Below are 13882 nucleotides of genomic sequence, written 5' to 3'. Positions count from 1 at the left end.
AGACAGTATTGCTTCTTCAGCATGGCAGCATACAGTAAAACCGACGACAAAAAACAGAAAAACAATGACAAAGACCGCCACCAGCGTTCAGCTGTGTTTGTAAACAGCTTGTCAATTGCGTATGCAAACAATTCCAGCAAAGTAACTGGTAGTTGAAGAGTATTCTACTTGGTACTCCTCATAATTACCTGCGTGCTTGTGTGCATTCGTTGTTGAAGAATCCCGAAATCGAAAATAGTATCGGGTGCTGCCGTAACGGGGAAACCGGTTACTACTCCATCCACACAAGCCGTAATAAACGTGCTGCCTTGACCAATTGTTGTTATCACCAAAAATTTCTTTTCCCTCTGACGTGCAAGCCCAATGATATCCTTTCGGACAATAGTAGAAGCGCGACTTTGTCCAAGTCGTAGAAGAAGACGCCTGATAATAGACTCTCTTGTCATAACGAGATTGCCTAAACCCGCTGCACCTGTCAGACAATTTCCAATTCGTATCAACTAAGATAAACAAAGCCGTTTAATTAAAGCGTAAAAACAAGAAAACTTACTAGCTGGAACAATGAGATGAGTCTTTGCAGAAGATTTTCCAAAACCCGTTGCTGAGCATTCGTAAATGCCGGTATCCCAGGCTGAAACACCCGAGAGTATTAGAGTGCCGTTTTCCAGGATCTTTATGTGGTCTGGAGTTGTTCCGCAAGGAGGCGTCCAAGTGATATCTGGCTTTGGTACTCCCTCAGCCTGACAGTGAAGAGATACGGTACTTGAAACCGATGCATTCAACAGTTCGGGAGGGCGTACGACAAACTGTGGCTCAGAAAGTTGAATGACTGAAATCTGTCGTCGAGCTTCTCCGAAGATATTCCTTGCAACGCAGACATACACCGCTTCGTCATCAGAGGTAGAGTTGCTAAGATATAAAACACCGGAATCGTTTTTATTTCCACTAAGGTGTTTGTTTTTTCCGAGCCATTGAATTTCAGGATTAGGAGGACCAATTGCAGAGCAACGTATCTCGGCGCCTTGACCTCTTCTAAAGTGCGTCACTGCGGGAAAGAGTGACGTGATTGTTGGCTTTCCTAAAAGAAATACAAGTCCCGTCTATCAGACCATTTTACCGTTCACAGTACCTAAAACGACTAGACTTGTTTGTTCTTCAAGACTAATAGACTTTTCGCCTTTCCTTGCAGCCCCACAGACATATTGACCAGCGTCTTCCATGAGAACGGGAGAAATTATCAAAGAACAGTCAGTAATTTTAGACCGGTTAAAAGGCAGTTCTTCTCCTGGCCTCGTCCAATAGAAATCCAAACCTTTATAGGGACACAGAGTGCAATTGATCACGACTTCCGTATTGTTCACTGCTTCTATTCCGTGCTTGATTTTGTCGTCTACATAACTAGCGTCGTTTTATTACTCTAGCCTCTGTGCAAATTTTACCTGGGTCATACAGAGACACATCCGTTGCATGTTCAGCGTATCCATGCTCATTTTCAGCGCGACATACGTAAACCCCATTGTCCTCTTCAGAAAACTCCAAAATGCGAAGAGATCCGTCTGAAGTGATAACAGCGCTGTCCGGAAGTGCTGCTCCACGACGGACCCAGCTTATCTTAGCCTTAGGAAACGCGGACGCTTTGCAAGGCAAGCTTATGCTAGAAGTAGCTGGCAACACCGTAATTTTTTTCGGTGCCACTTCCGCAAGCACAGGAGCAACTAAAGTCAAGTCAGAACACTGTTAAAACGTTCTCAGACGAGATATGCCTCCTAACGTTTCACCTACCAACAATGGATAGTCGAGCTTCTGCCTCTGCAACGCCGAAGACGTTCTCCGCAACGCACACGTACACTCCTTCGTCTTCTAGCCCCAAGTCGTTAATTACGAATTTGTGGCGATGAGTTGGTGATATTTCAGCTCGATTGGGAATAACACCATGCTGTTTTCTCCAGTGAATAGCGGGCTTCGGATATCCTGTAGCTTTGCACTCGAACACAGCTTGCCCGCCTTGTTTTCCAACAGCATCAACAGGCTTTGCAATAAACTGGGGAGGATCTACGACAACGATACAATCTCAAAGACGTGAAGAAAATATTTTCACTGACCAACGGAAACAAGCTTTGGACCCACGTCTCCTCTTGACCCCTTTTCTCCACGAGGTCCTACATCGCCTTTAGATCCCTTTGCGCCATTCGCACCTGGGGAGTAAGGCTTCTATTAAAAGAACTGTACTGTACACACTGCTATTCGTACCTCGGATTCCTTGATCTCCCTTTTCTCCTTTAGGACCAGTATTGCCTTTAGGTCCTACCAACAAAGGTGGTAGAGAAATGTGCACAGCTGTTCCAGCATACCTTCTATGCAAAGTTCCTGGTTTTCAGTGCATGTGGCTTTTAGAGCTTGGAGCTACAATTACCCAATTTACAATAATAAATTCAACTGGTCTCCCTTCGATACCTGTTTCACTGCAATTTGACTAAAAAGATCGCCAAACCCAAGATCAGATTGCCTTTTGATTCGATCTGACTCGGATTCGGGCATGCTGGCATCAGACGGAGGCCCAAAAGTACGAAGAATCTCCATGTTTTCTCTTGAAAGGTCGTTCACCGTTGTCTGCAGCTTAGCGAGCCACAGAAAATTGCCCGCAAAGAGCAGAAGAGAAACGAGTGGAGTCACATAGATGAGGCTCTTTGTGCCGGTGGAAAAGTCCTGCTTACTCATCGTCGTCGAGCTCAACATGCGCAAACAGGATCACGAGAATCGGAGGAGTGAAACAATTACACGTGTAGAGAGCCGTTCAGCGATATGACCACGCAACGAAGCAATTCCCAAAGCTTCCTGCAAACTGCCCTGCCAATCACACATAACCTCTAAAGCTCTCAAGATGTGTATACCTACCGAGCTGTTGCCCTTGCCACTTTCTCTTCAAGCTCCAACCAACGATCTCTTCCTCGATGCCAAACGAGACGACTCAAAATCGCTTTTGTCGTCGGCCGTGTTGTCGCTCCTTTGACTCATGCTAGATCGTTGACCGGAGGGATTGATGACTTCGCTCATAGGATGATCCAGTATAATGTGTCTGTATCTAAGATTCAGTGGAAGTGTATGCTATCTGCTGGAGATGATGCACTCGTACCTTTTAGGCAAGCCACTCCGCTTATTTATCCTCCATTTGTCTTGGTCAATAATGACTATCTGATTGATCAAGGATGCATAAAAATCCCGAGATGCCTTCCTCTTTCTTATTGGACAAGAACAGAAGGCGAAAACAACTCTGGTGGTCGGGTTTCATTATCTCTTGCTGGTAAATCCCAGTCACTAGCTGTATGCCTTCATCTGTGAGAGAAGGACTGTTCACGCTAATATCCAGTAGCAATGCATTCAAACACTGCTCGGCCACATTGTTTACCAACTGCATCAACAGGTTTTGTCCTTATTTCTGAAGGAACTGAATAAGCAACAGTACTACTGATGCATCTTTGTGTCACCGGTAAAGCTGTCATGGTTCGTTTGCGAAGAAATTCTGTGTCAGGGTATGCTGTCTGGGTTTGCTTGCGGTTTCCCATGACAGCTTTCCCATGACACAAAGGCTGGTATAAGAATATTCATAGCTATTCTACCATGCCTTGAAGGCTTCTATGCATAGTTTCCGTTCATTTCGCTTTTATTGCCTGGAGCTACAATCGCCCAATTACATGTTAAACCTGGTTCCGCATGCCAATATACCCTACCTGTTTTAGTGCGATTTGATTCAGCAAGCCACCTAGTTCGGGTTCGGATTGCCTTTTGATTCGATCTGACTCAGATTCAGGCATGCTGACATCAGATGGAGACCCAAAAGTACGAAGAATCTCCGTGTTTTCTCTTGAAAGGTCATTAACCGTTATCTGCAGTTTAGCAAGCCACAGAAAATTGCCCGCAAAGAGTAGAAGAGAAACGAGTGGCGTCACGTAGACGAGGCTTCTTGTGCCGCCAGTAAAGTCCTGTTTACTCATCGTCTCTCGAGCTCGATGTAAACAGGATCACGAGAATTGGGAGGTAGGAGAAAAATTAAGTACGATCCCACGCATCGTGCAGTCCAATCACGCCGCGCGCTTGCGTCTAATTCGACTTTTCCTTAGTCCTCTTAGTTTCGAAAGACAGTGCAACTAGTCTAAAAATGACCTCGTCGTGTTAAAACGAACAGAGAAGCTTCTTCTAAACGACGACGGAAAAGCCACGCATGCGTACACTAGGCGAAATGGCGGACGACGAAGCGATGGAAGTGACCGAAGAGAGAGTGCACGAGGAGGCTGCTGCTCCTTCTGCTGATGGAGATGGTTCGAAACAGGAGAAATTGCTGCGACTTCCCTTGGGAAGAGTGAAGAATATGGTGAAAATGGATCCGGATATTTCGTTGGCGAGTCAGGAGTCGGTGTTTCTCATTGCGAAAGCGACGGAATTGTTTGTTGCCTCGTTGGCAAAAGAGGTTCACAGGAAAGCGAATGAAGCGAAAAGAAAGACTCTGCAGAAACGCGACGTTGAATTGACTATCGAAGAAATTGAACAGCTCGCGTTTTTAGAGGGAGCAATAGACACATAGCCACTGACAAACAGTTCTACAAAAGTAACTCAGGCAGTCTCTTTCAGGCAGACGATTCCAGCAAAATAAGAAGTAGATGAACTGTACTGAAGCTGATACTCTTCATTGTTACCAGCGTGTTTGTAAGCATTGGTTGATGCAGAGTCTCGAAATCGAAAATAGCGCCGGTCCTTTCCTCCGTAGACGTAGCCACTCCAACCACATTGACTATGGTAGAGATTTCTTCCCGAAATGTTGCCGTTTGAACCAAAAATTCTCTTTCCATCTTGGGTACTAGCCCAATAATATCCACGTGGGCATAAATAAACCGTCGTCTTGGACCAAGTAGTCGATTTTGATACAGCATAGAAAACTTGACTGCCATATGTTGACTGACGAAATCCTCCGCAATTGTCTGTACGCAACATCCATTCTTCCACTAAATTTTGGCCATATACTCAATGAGGAGTCTGCGTGATTGAAAATATTGTACCTGTGGGCTGATTTCCAACATTAATCTCAACTGTTGCCGTCTGAGTCACTCCCTTAGCTTTTGCAATGCACTGATAAACACCGGTGTCCCAGTTCTTTGCGGAGACAAAGCGAAGAGTACCATTTCCCAAGTTACGAGCGCTAGACTGATAGTTGCTATTGCAGCTGAGACATTTGGGAAGACTCCAGGAGACGTCCACGGACTTTCCTCCCAATGCAGCGCTGCAGTGCACTTCCGCCTTTGCCCCCACTTCGAGATCGAGCGTTTCTTGGGGAGTTTCAATAAAACGAAAAGTGTCTGATAGAACAACAACTTGCTTTTCATCACTACCAAACCGATTTTCAGCATAACATGAGTACACTCCTTCATCGAAGATGGCCCCAACCTGCAACGTGGCGTTGCCAGGTTCACTGATCAATTGTCTGTTGCGTCTCTTCCAAGTGACAGTTGGCAACGGTGGCCCTTCCGCAACGCATGTTATACTGTCACCGGGAGAGACGTAGATAATGCCACCTTGAATAGTTTGAACTGATTTATTTGACTTCTCTATGCAAGATAAGAGTTAGGAAAAAGTAGAAAATAAAATTGAAGTGTACCTAAAACAATGCTTTTAATCTTTGCCTTCCCTACACAAAACGTGTAAAACACTTGCATAGATGTCAGAAAGCGTGAAATACCTAGAACGGTGAGGGACACGCAATCTTTCAGAATCTGAGATGAATAGCTGTCACTTGATGATGCTATGCATGTGTAAGTGCCAGCATCCTGCATAAGCACTGGAGAAATCTCTAATGAACAGTGATATATTTTTGTTCTGTCTAAAGGCAGATCTTTGCCGTCCTTTCTTTCCCAACGAAAGGCGAGCTTTTTGAACGGACAAATGGTGCATTTAATAGACGCTTTGGTATTGTTGATAACTTTAAGTCCGTGAATGATCTCTAAAGATTAGCTTAGAAACATATAGTCTTTGCTTCTAGTGATCTTCACCGTGATAAACCGATACATTTGTAGAATGAGTCACATTTCCGTGCCGGTTTTCAGCTCGACAGACGTAACTCCCGTTATCTTTACTAGAAAACTCGGAGATCACTAAACTCCCGTTTGAGTGAACCGAAGAGTTTTCTGGCAAAGACTTTCCGTAGCGTGACCAATGAATTTTAGGTTGCGGGAATCCTGACGCTTTGCAAGGCAATGTAACTTCAGAATTTGTAGGAAGAACCGTCAAACTCTCAGGGCCAACGTCTGTAAACATAGGAGCAGCTGAAAGAGTAAAATGATTGTAACTATCACAGTCAACAGCTCTGATACCGCTAACCGTTGATTGAAAGCTGGGCTGATGATTCTGCTACACCGAACATATTTTCTGCCATACAAACGTATTGTCCTTCATCGGCTTGATTGATATTATTAAGAGTGAGCTTGTGCCGATAATCTACTGACACTTTGGCGTGCAAAGGAAGTTGCCCGCTTTCTTTTCTCCAATGAACCGTTGGCCTGGGAAAACCGGTTACTTTGCAGTGAAACTCCGCCGTGCCACCCCTAACTCCAACAAAATCCTTAGGCTTGTGAATGAACGTTGGTGGAACTTAAAGCAAACATATAAAATAATAGTTATACACTGAACTTATTACCAACACTAATTGATAGGGGACCTAGGTTTCCTCTCGGACCCATATCGCCTTTATCTCCTTTTGGTCCCCTGAGACCTGTAAACAAACGACCTCTAGCTGTCTATCTGCTGTAACACAGAGTACAGCCTGACTCTCACCTTCTATACCCTTATCACCTTTGTCGCCTTTTTCGCCTTGCTTACCTTCAGAGCCGGTATCTCCTTTCGGCCCTGAAGTTGTGACATCATTGTCACATCAAATATGCTCTCGCTTTTTGTACCTTGGATGCACAGCGTTTTGTTCGTTTGACATGTAGCCTTCAAAGCTTGAAGCTGACGGCAGTGATTACATAACATTTTCTAATATAGACCGGTCTATGCTCGTTTTACCTGAGCTTGAGCGATTCTGTCAAACAAATCCGTGAATACTGGATCAGATTGCCTCTTGGCTCGGCCAGGCAGAGAAAAGGGATCAGGAAGCTCATTTTCGGAAAGTTTGCCCTGACTGCAACTCAGATTGACAGTTGATTGCAATTTGACAAGCCAAGCAAAGTTGCCCGCAAACAGAAGTAGAGAAACAAATGGTGTGCCATAAATGAGAGCCTTAGTTGCGAGAGGAATTGTCTCCTTGCGGCCCATAGTCCTCAAGTAAACAACTCTGCTTCACGTGCTTATTCCGCTCTCCTCGTCGATTCATTGGAGGAAAAGGGACACAGTTCACGTGAGACTGACTCCCTCTTCAGGGAACAAAAGACAAAAGTAAATGCAGAAAAAGAAAGTAATCATTTGCAGATGCTGTAAACACGTGCTGAGGAAGTCTCCAAGCAGAACCGGCTCTTTCCCTTTGTCCTTGTCCCAGCAAAGAGAAGGCAGGCAAAATGATGAACACACTAGACTCCAGCCTCGTCTATGCTTCGGCGTGATCCCACGCGCGAATATAATAGCTCTCTTCCTGCATGAAAGTCGACTCTCGTTTTAGACTAGTGACTCTTCTATGATCCATAGAGTAGCTTAGGAAGCTTCTTTAGCTTAAAGTGCTTTTCCTGACAGTTTCCTCTATAAAATGGCTGACAACACGGAGACGACGAAGGGACCGAGGAGAGAGTGCTCGATCTTCTGCATGTATTACTTTTGAAGATGATTTGAAACAGGAGAAAAAGAGTGAAAAATGGTTTGGATATTTCGTTGGCAAGTCAGGAGTCGTTGTTTCTCACTGTAAAAGCGACGAAATTGTTTTCGCCTTTTGGGCAAAAGAAATTTATAGAAAAGCGAACGAAGCAAAGAAAGAAAAACTCTGCAACGAGACGTTGAATTGACTATAGAAGAAATTGAACAGCTTGCTTTTTTAGAGGGAGACACATAGTTACTGAAGAAAGGTTCTACAACCGAGGAGCATCTGTAGCTTAGGCATCAATCTTGAGGCAGACAATTCCAGCAAAATAGGAAGTAGATGACGCATACAGAACTTTTTTCTCCTCACCGTGACCAGCGTGTTTGTGAGCATTAGTTGATGCAGAGTCCCGAAATCGAAAGTAGTATCTAACGGATCCTCCGTAGTTGTAGCCACTCCAACCACATCGGCTATAGTAGGGATATCCAGACCAACCGTTATCTTCTGAACCAAAAATTATCTTTCCATCTTGGGTACTAGCCCAATAATATCCACGTGGACATGAATAGACCGTCGTCTTGGACCAAGTAGTTGACTTTGATACAGCGTAGGAAACTTGAGGATAAGGGGACTGACGAAATCCTCCGCAATTGTCTGTACGCAACATCCATTCTTCCGCTAAATTTTGCCAAGAAGTATAAAGAAAGTCTGCGCAATCAAAACTATTTTACCTGTGGGCTGATTTCCGACATTAATCGTCACTGCTGCCGTCTGAGTTACTCCGTTGGCTTTTGCAGTGCAGTGATAAACACCGCTGTCCCAAATCTTTGCGGAGACAAGGCGAAGAGTACCATTGCCCAAGTCACGAGCGCTAGATTTATAGTTGCTATTGCAGCCAAGACAATCGGGAAGGCTCCAAGAGACGTTCACGGATCTTCCTCGCAATGCAGCGCTGCAGTGCACTCTTGCCTTTTCTCCCACTTTGAGATGAAGAGTTTCAGGAGGATAGTCAATAAAACTAAAGGTGTCTAATAAAACAACAAATTGTTCTTCATCAGTGCCAAACTGATTCTCAGCGTAACACGAGTATGGTCCTACATCAGAGGCACCACTAACTCGCAACGTGGCGCTGCCAAGTCCACTCGTCACTTGTTTGTTGTTGTGTCTCTTCCATGTGACAGTTGGTAACGGTGTGCCAACAGTGAAGCATGTGATACTATCACCGGGAGAGACATAGAGAGTGTCATTCTGAACAGGTGCTCTATTTAGCTTTCCTGCACAAAAATAAATAGTAAAAATTATAAATGCCAAAACAAATGCTGTACCTAAAACAAAAATTTTTATCTGTGGCTTCCCTACATACAAAATATGTGTAAAATACATGTATAAAAGTCAGAAAAGTGGGAAATACCTAGAACAATGACAGGCAGAACTTGAGATGAACGTCTGCCTTCTGATGATGCTTCGCACGTGTAATTGCCAGCATCCTGCATATATACTGGACTAATCTCCAAAAAACAGTTAAACATTTTTGTTCTGTTTAAGGGCAAATCTTTGCCGCCATCTCTTTTCCAACGAAAAGTGAACTTCTCGAGCGGACAAATGGTACAGTTGATGAGCGCTTTGGTATTGTTCCTGACTACAAGTCCGTGAATGTTCGCTATAGATTAACTTAGAAATAATTTAGCATATGCTTCCAATGATCTTCACCGTCATAAACTGATACATCTGTCGAATGCGTCACATGTCCATGACTGTTTTCAGCTCGACAGACGTAACGCCCGTTGTCTCTACGAGAAAACTCAAAGATACCTAAACTTCCATTTGAGTGAACAAATGAGTTTTCTGGTAGTGATGCTCCGTGGCGAGACCAGCGAATTTTGGGTTGAGGGTATCCTGATGCCTTGCAAGGCAAGACGACTTCAGGATTTGTTGGAAAAACTGTCAAACGCTTGGGCCCAATGTCTGTAAATTTAGGAGCCGCTAGAAAAGAGCACGCGACTTCAATCGTCAATTTGTCACAATTTACCGCTCATGGCATCACTGACCGTGAACAAAAAGCTGGGCTGACGACTCTGCTACACCGAATACATTTTCTGCGATACATATGTATTGACCTTCGTCGTCTTGATTGAGATTAGTAATGGTGAGCTTGTTCCGGTAATGTACGGATACTCTAGCGTGTGGAGGAAGTTGCTGGAGGCCTTCTTTCCGCCAGTATATCGTCGGTTTGGGAAAACCAGTTACTTTGCACTCAAACTCCGCCGATCCATCTCTGATTCCCACAAAATCTTTAGGCTTGAAAAGAAATGTGGGCGGAACTTGAAGAATAAATGTCATTAGTTAATACAGCAATACTGTGGAATTGTAGAGATACGAATTACCAACACTAATTGACAAGGGACCCGAGTTTCCTCTTGGACCCGGATCTCCTTTGTCTCCTTTTGGTCCTTTGGGACCTGCAGAAAAGTAACCTAGTTAAACTATTGTGTACACAGCGTGACTATCACCTGGCGGTCCTTCATTGCCCTTTTCGCCTCGTCTGCCCTCTGACCCGGTATCACCCTTGGGCCCTAAAACTATAGATAAAAAACTGTTTAAAAAATTCGTGAGATTTTTACCTTGAACGCACAGCTTCTCGTTAGACTGACAAGAAGCTTTCAAAGCTCGAAGCTGGTAAAGGTTTCACTAATTCGTTGTTTGTTTGATACTAGCCTTACCTGAAGTAGAGCTATTTTGCCAAAATAATCCGTAAACTCTGAATCAGACTCTCTCTTGGCTCGATCAGAGAGAGGATCAGGAAGCTCATTCTCGGCAAGTTTTCCCTGACCGCAGTTCAAATTCACGGTCGATTGCAGCTTGACAAGCCAAGCAAAGTTGCCTGCAAACAGAAGCATGGAAACGAGCGGCGTTCCATAAATGAGAGCCTTAGTTGTGAATGGAATCGCCTCCTTGCCCATTGTCTTCAACTAGACGGCGCTCTGTCTCTCAGCCGACGATAGCGCTCTTCTTATTCTCGACTAAGCAACGGTGTATCATCGTTCTCAACTAAACAACGACGTTCTACTCAACTAAACAACGACGCCTCTGCTCAACTAATCAACGACATACTGCCGACTACAAGCTCACGTGCCCCGCTCCTCCACCGACGTAAAGAGAGTAACCCCCGTCTCTATTTCCCCAGTACACAACAGGCAGGTGTCTCCACGTCGGCTGTACATAAAAAGCGGCGTCTACACCCACTTGGTTCTTTTCACTGGCGCTTCAAATCGTCGCGTGCTAGATCACCAGATCAATTGTTCTCAGCAGAGAGGAACAATACTCCAGACATACTGTAAAGCATGCAATTAAATCAGTAGTAGGGCACACGGATTCTGATCATTTAATTAATCAAAAACTTTTATTTGTTATCATCTAAGACGTGAATTTTCGTTAACTAGCAAGTTTCATCAGAAATTCGTAAGTAGAATTAATAATACCCCATGCCATAAACGATCTCGTATAATTAACGTGCACTCCTTTATACATGTTCCTCCAACTAAATTCCCTTTTCCTAAACACATACGAAAACGTCTCCCAGCTTCCATAATGGGGACCCCCTAAATACTTCTGCTTAGCGCTTTTAATAACGTTCAGCGGATAAAAGCACGTGCTGAGAAAAGCTCCAAGAAACGAGCCACTCACAAAATCATTAAACACGTTTCCTACCTGGGACTGAGGTCGAGGCAAGGCGTCCCTTATGGGCGTCCTCAGCCCGAAAAACAGTACATTACTCAACGAATTTCGCGTCAAAATGATTCCAAAACCGCGAAAATACTCGCGATAGCCGTAGGCTCGAACGTGCAAAAACGCACGATACATATTGGGAAATTTGTCGTGATATTTCGTTATCTGAAGCAGCGTCTGAATCCTCTCGAGCGGCATGAGCAACGCTTCAGTGATCCCAGCCCCAGCGGCGGCCAGCGAGCGGCGAAGCCACTCAGGAAGCCCCGGAACGAAATCCGCCAACAGAAGACCGTATTCGTGATAGAGACCGAACATTATAGATATGCTGGCCGTTTTTTGGAGAAGAGGTGGCGCGACGCCGCGGAATAGGTGGCGTAGGCCGTCGTTTTGGAGTTGTTTTATCGCTTTGCGAGCGCTGATGCCGTAGAGCTGCTGTCGAAACATGATTTTGTTTACGGGATACGTGGCGACGACCTGCGTCATCGCTGCGCCGGCTCCGCAGTAGAATTCGCGTCGGCTTTTCGTCTTTGCGTGGGTTTCTTTCGAGGTTTGCATCGAGGGGCGCGTTCGGATTGAATGGTTGGTGAGATCTGAGGCGAAGCCGTCTTTCTGGGATTCTTCTAGGTGCAGAACAAGGCGTTTTTCGAAGACGAGTACATATTAACGAAGTGCCCGGATAGAAATCGCTTTCGTGTGATTTTCTGTACCAGAAGACAGTCCGAACGTTATCAGAACAGTGCACTTTTGCTTCTGCGACAACGGTTTTATCGGAAGAATGACGACAGACATCGAAATCTTCCGCAAACTTGCATCTGAGGTAAGTACTGTAGCAGGTTGCTGTGGATACGCGCAAATCTGAGTTTCTAATTGAAAGATTGACTGGACGGAGCCGTGGCTCATTTGCGTAATGTCTGTTCATCTACTCTGCACGATCATAGCCATTGTAACTCACTTAGAAAAAGCTCACAACTTTCAGCTAGGTCTATTTGCTATTCTAAGTAAGAGAACTCTTGAACTGCTTCTTTTTGCTTAATTTTGATACTGGCAGTCTGTTTTGGTGCAGCAACGGAGAGAATTAATGAGTACGGTGCAGAGAACTGGAGGTATTTTCACACTATTGGGAATGCCAAATGAAACTGTTGATCGTGCCTAGGTTATTTGCTGGACAGCAGTATTTTGACTCGTCTGGTCTGTTTATGACGTTGGTATTCTCGTTGCCTATCGTTCTCAACTGCCTTTTGATACTAGTAAGAGTTTGCTACGTAGACATCTGTGTCTGCATGTGTGTACGTTTGACTTTGCAGGGTTCGTGGCTGTTGACGATTTTTCGTCTTGTTGTTAGCGTGAAAAGGCGCGAGCGTCAGTCTCAGCTAAAAGAAAAGAAAAAGAAATAGAGATTTTTTTGTTGCGTTAGTCTAATGTTGTAAGGAAAATACACATCAAATTGTAAGGCTTTTACGCCGATGATCTGCGCGAATGAACGCTGCACTCACTTGAAGATCGTGTTTGTCACACCAGGAAAGTATCTTCTCCTTTTCCTGGTTCAACGGATAATCAGCCAATTTCATACGCGCCTATGCTTTGACCTACGTGCGCTAACGCCCTGTTTTTCCATGGATCGACCCGAAATAGTCGTCGGACTGCTGAACGGTCTCTCCAAGAAGCTTTTCTACGGGGAACGTCTTGATCTCGAGACGATAAAAGAGCAGCTGGGTCTCGAAATTCCAGATGAAGGTAACTTTTGCTTCGACGTCACATTTTCCGTTCTGCAAGCTCTCTCGTAGACTTTTCCTCTCAAGCAAGACGACTTTCAAGCGTTCTCGCAAACATAGCGTCGGCGAATATGGATTTCGATCAGCTGGAAGCCTTTCTAACGTCTCAGACGAAGAAGAAAGAGGTGAGCTCCCGAAACGAAGTCAAACAGACCTTCGAGCCTCAAATCACCAACACTAGGGCGCTCTGGAGAGCAACTTTGTCGCCCCGTTGAAAAAATTCTGGAAACAGAATCGATCTAAGGTGATTTGTGAGTAGAGTACGGTAGGTGACCACGCCCTCTTGCAGATTCACGATGCTTTGGTGAAAGGATCGACGTGGGATAATCGTTTGAAGGGTTTCAGCTGGAGAATCGACGTCAAATCGAAAGCAAAGCATTTGGTCGATATAAATCAGGCGACTGCTATAGTAGAATTAGAATTGGAGCAGGGCCATTCATCATCAGTAATTTTTTCAGAATCAATAAATTATAGACGGAGATCTTTCTTCTTTAGACGCGAGAAGTGCTTCGTTTTGAAATGGACGATCGACAGCTGGAGAACGTGATGAAAGAAATTGACTCGATCGATAAGCAAATAGCGAATTACTCGCAATAAAATGAAAAATGACAGC

The 13882-nt window shown here is 44.6% G+C and overlaps 7 protein-coding genes across 9 annotated transcripts; 3 read left to right on the top strand and 4 right to left on the bottom strand.

The window, feature by feature from the left end:
* Positions 1-109: 109 nt before the first annotated feature.
* On the bottom strand, positions 110-4198 carry LOC136197943 (immunoglobulin superfamily member 10-like). The gene is made up of 12 exons (XM_065987831.1): positions 3729-4198; positions 3134-3674; positions 2896-3082; positions 2455-2847; positions 2352-2403; positions 2251-2304; positions 2103-2195; positions 1783-2052; positions 1440-1715; positions 1130-1390; positions 551-1078; positions 110-500 (listed from the first exon to the last, which is right to left on the bottom strand). Exons 4-12 carry the CDS (start codon positions 2734-2736, stop codon positions 112-114), a joined length of 2205 nt encoding a protein of 734 aa, XP_065843903.1. The 5' UTR covers positions 2737-2847; positions 2896-3082; positions 3134-3674; positions 3729-4198; the 3' UTR covers positions 110-111.
* Positions 4199-4237: 39 nt separating this feature from the next.
* On the top strand, positions 4238-4579 carry LOC136198127 (DNA polymerase epsilon subunit 4-like). The gene has a single exon (XM_065988043.1). The coding sequence runs from the start codon at positions 4238-4240 to the stop codon at positions 4577-4579; it is 342 nt and encodes a 113-aa protein (XP_065844115.1).
* Positions 4535-7384, bottom strand: LOC136197942 (protein sax-3-like). The gene is made up of 10 exons (XM_065987830.1): positions 7051-7384; positions 6942-6993; positions 6820-6891; positions 6683-6757; positions 6367-6636; positions 6039-6311; positions 5729-5989; positions 5648-5677; positions 5052-5597; positions 4535-4997 (listed from the first exon to the last, which is right to left on the bottom strand). The coding sequence occupies exons 1-10, from the start codon at positions 7297-7299 to the stop codon at positions 4609-4611; spliced, it is 2217 nt and encodes a 738-aa protein (XP_065843902.1). The 5' UTR covers positions 7300-7384; the 3' UTR covers positions 4535-4608.
* Positions 7385-7570: 186 nt separating this feature from the next.
* Positions 7571-11089, bottom strand: LOC136197944 (contactin-5-like). Of its 2 annotated transcripts, none has more exons than XM_065987832.1 (10): positions 10492-11089; positions 10393-10444; positions 10282-10344; positions 10156-10230; positions 9820-10092; positions 9482-9754; positions 9183-9431; positions 9097-9126; positions 8503-9045; positions 7571-8449 (listed from the first exon to the last, which is right to left on the bottom strand). In XM_065987832.1, exons 1-10 carry the CDS (start codon positions 10729-10731, stop codon positions 8064-8066), a joined length of 2184 nt encoding a protein of 727 aa, XP_065843904.1. In that variant the 5' UTR covers positions 10732-11089; the 3' UTR covers positions 7571-8063. The 2 variants fall into 2 exon arrangements, with proteins under 2 accessions (XP_065843904.1, XP_065843905.1); XM_065987833.1 differs by lacking the exon at positions 7571-8449 and having other exon boundaries at positions 8705-8865; positions 8921-9045.
* A 90-nt stretch (positions 11090-11179) lies between these two features.
* LOC136197966 (mitochondrial nicotinamide adenine dinucleotide transporter SLC25A51-like) lies at positions 11180-12133 on the bottom strand. The gene has a single exon (XM_065987867.1). The coding sequence runs from the start codon at positions 12050-12052 to the stop codon at positions 11204-11206; it is 849 nt and encodes a 282-aa protein (XP_065843939.1). The 5' UTR covers positions 12053-12133; the 3' UTR covers positions 11180-11203.
* A 38-nt stretch (positions 12134-12171) lies between these two features.
* On the top strand, positions 12172-12964 carry LOC136197726 (transmembrane protein 18-like). Of its 2 annotated transcripts, none has more exons than XM_065987543.1 (5): positions 12172-12314; positions 12372-12495; positions 12546-12600; positions 12651-12744; positions 12840-12964. In XM_065987543.1, exons 1-5 carry the CDS (start codon positions 12273-12275, stop codon positions 12909-12911), a joined length of 387 nt encoding a protein of 128 aa, XP_065843615.1. In that variant the 5' UTR covers positions 12172-12272; the 3' UTR covers positions 12912-12964. The 2 variants fall into 2 exon arrangements, with proteins under 2 accessions (XP_065843615.1, XP_065843614.1); XM_065987542.1 differs by having other exon boundaries at positions 12802-12964.
* Positions 12965-13098: 134 nt separating this feature from the next.
* Positions 13099-13880, top strand: LOC136197972 (COMM domain-containing protein 1-like). The gene is made up of 5 exons (XM_065987875.1): positions 13099-13231; positions 13282-13394; positions 13451-13513; positions 13559-13714; positions 13765-13880. Exons 1-5 carry the CDS (start codon positions 13111-13113, stop codon positions 13864-13866), a joined length of 555 nt encoding a protein of 184 aa, XP_065843947.1. The 5' UTR covers positions 13099-13110; the 3' UTR covers positions 13867-13880.
* The last annotated feature ends 2 nt before the right edge of the window (positions 13881-13882 follow it).

This window comes from Oscarella lobularis, chromosome 18 (genome assembly GCF_947507565.1).
Source record: "Oscarella lobularis chromosome 18, ooOscLobu1.1, whole genome shotgun sequence".
NCBI lineage: Eukaryota > Metazoa > Porifera > Homoscleromorpha > Homosclerophorida > Oscarellidae > Oscarella > Oscarella lobularis.
This window is presented reverse-complemented; position numbering and strand designations above follow the sequence as displayed.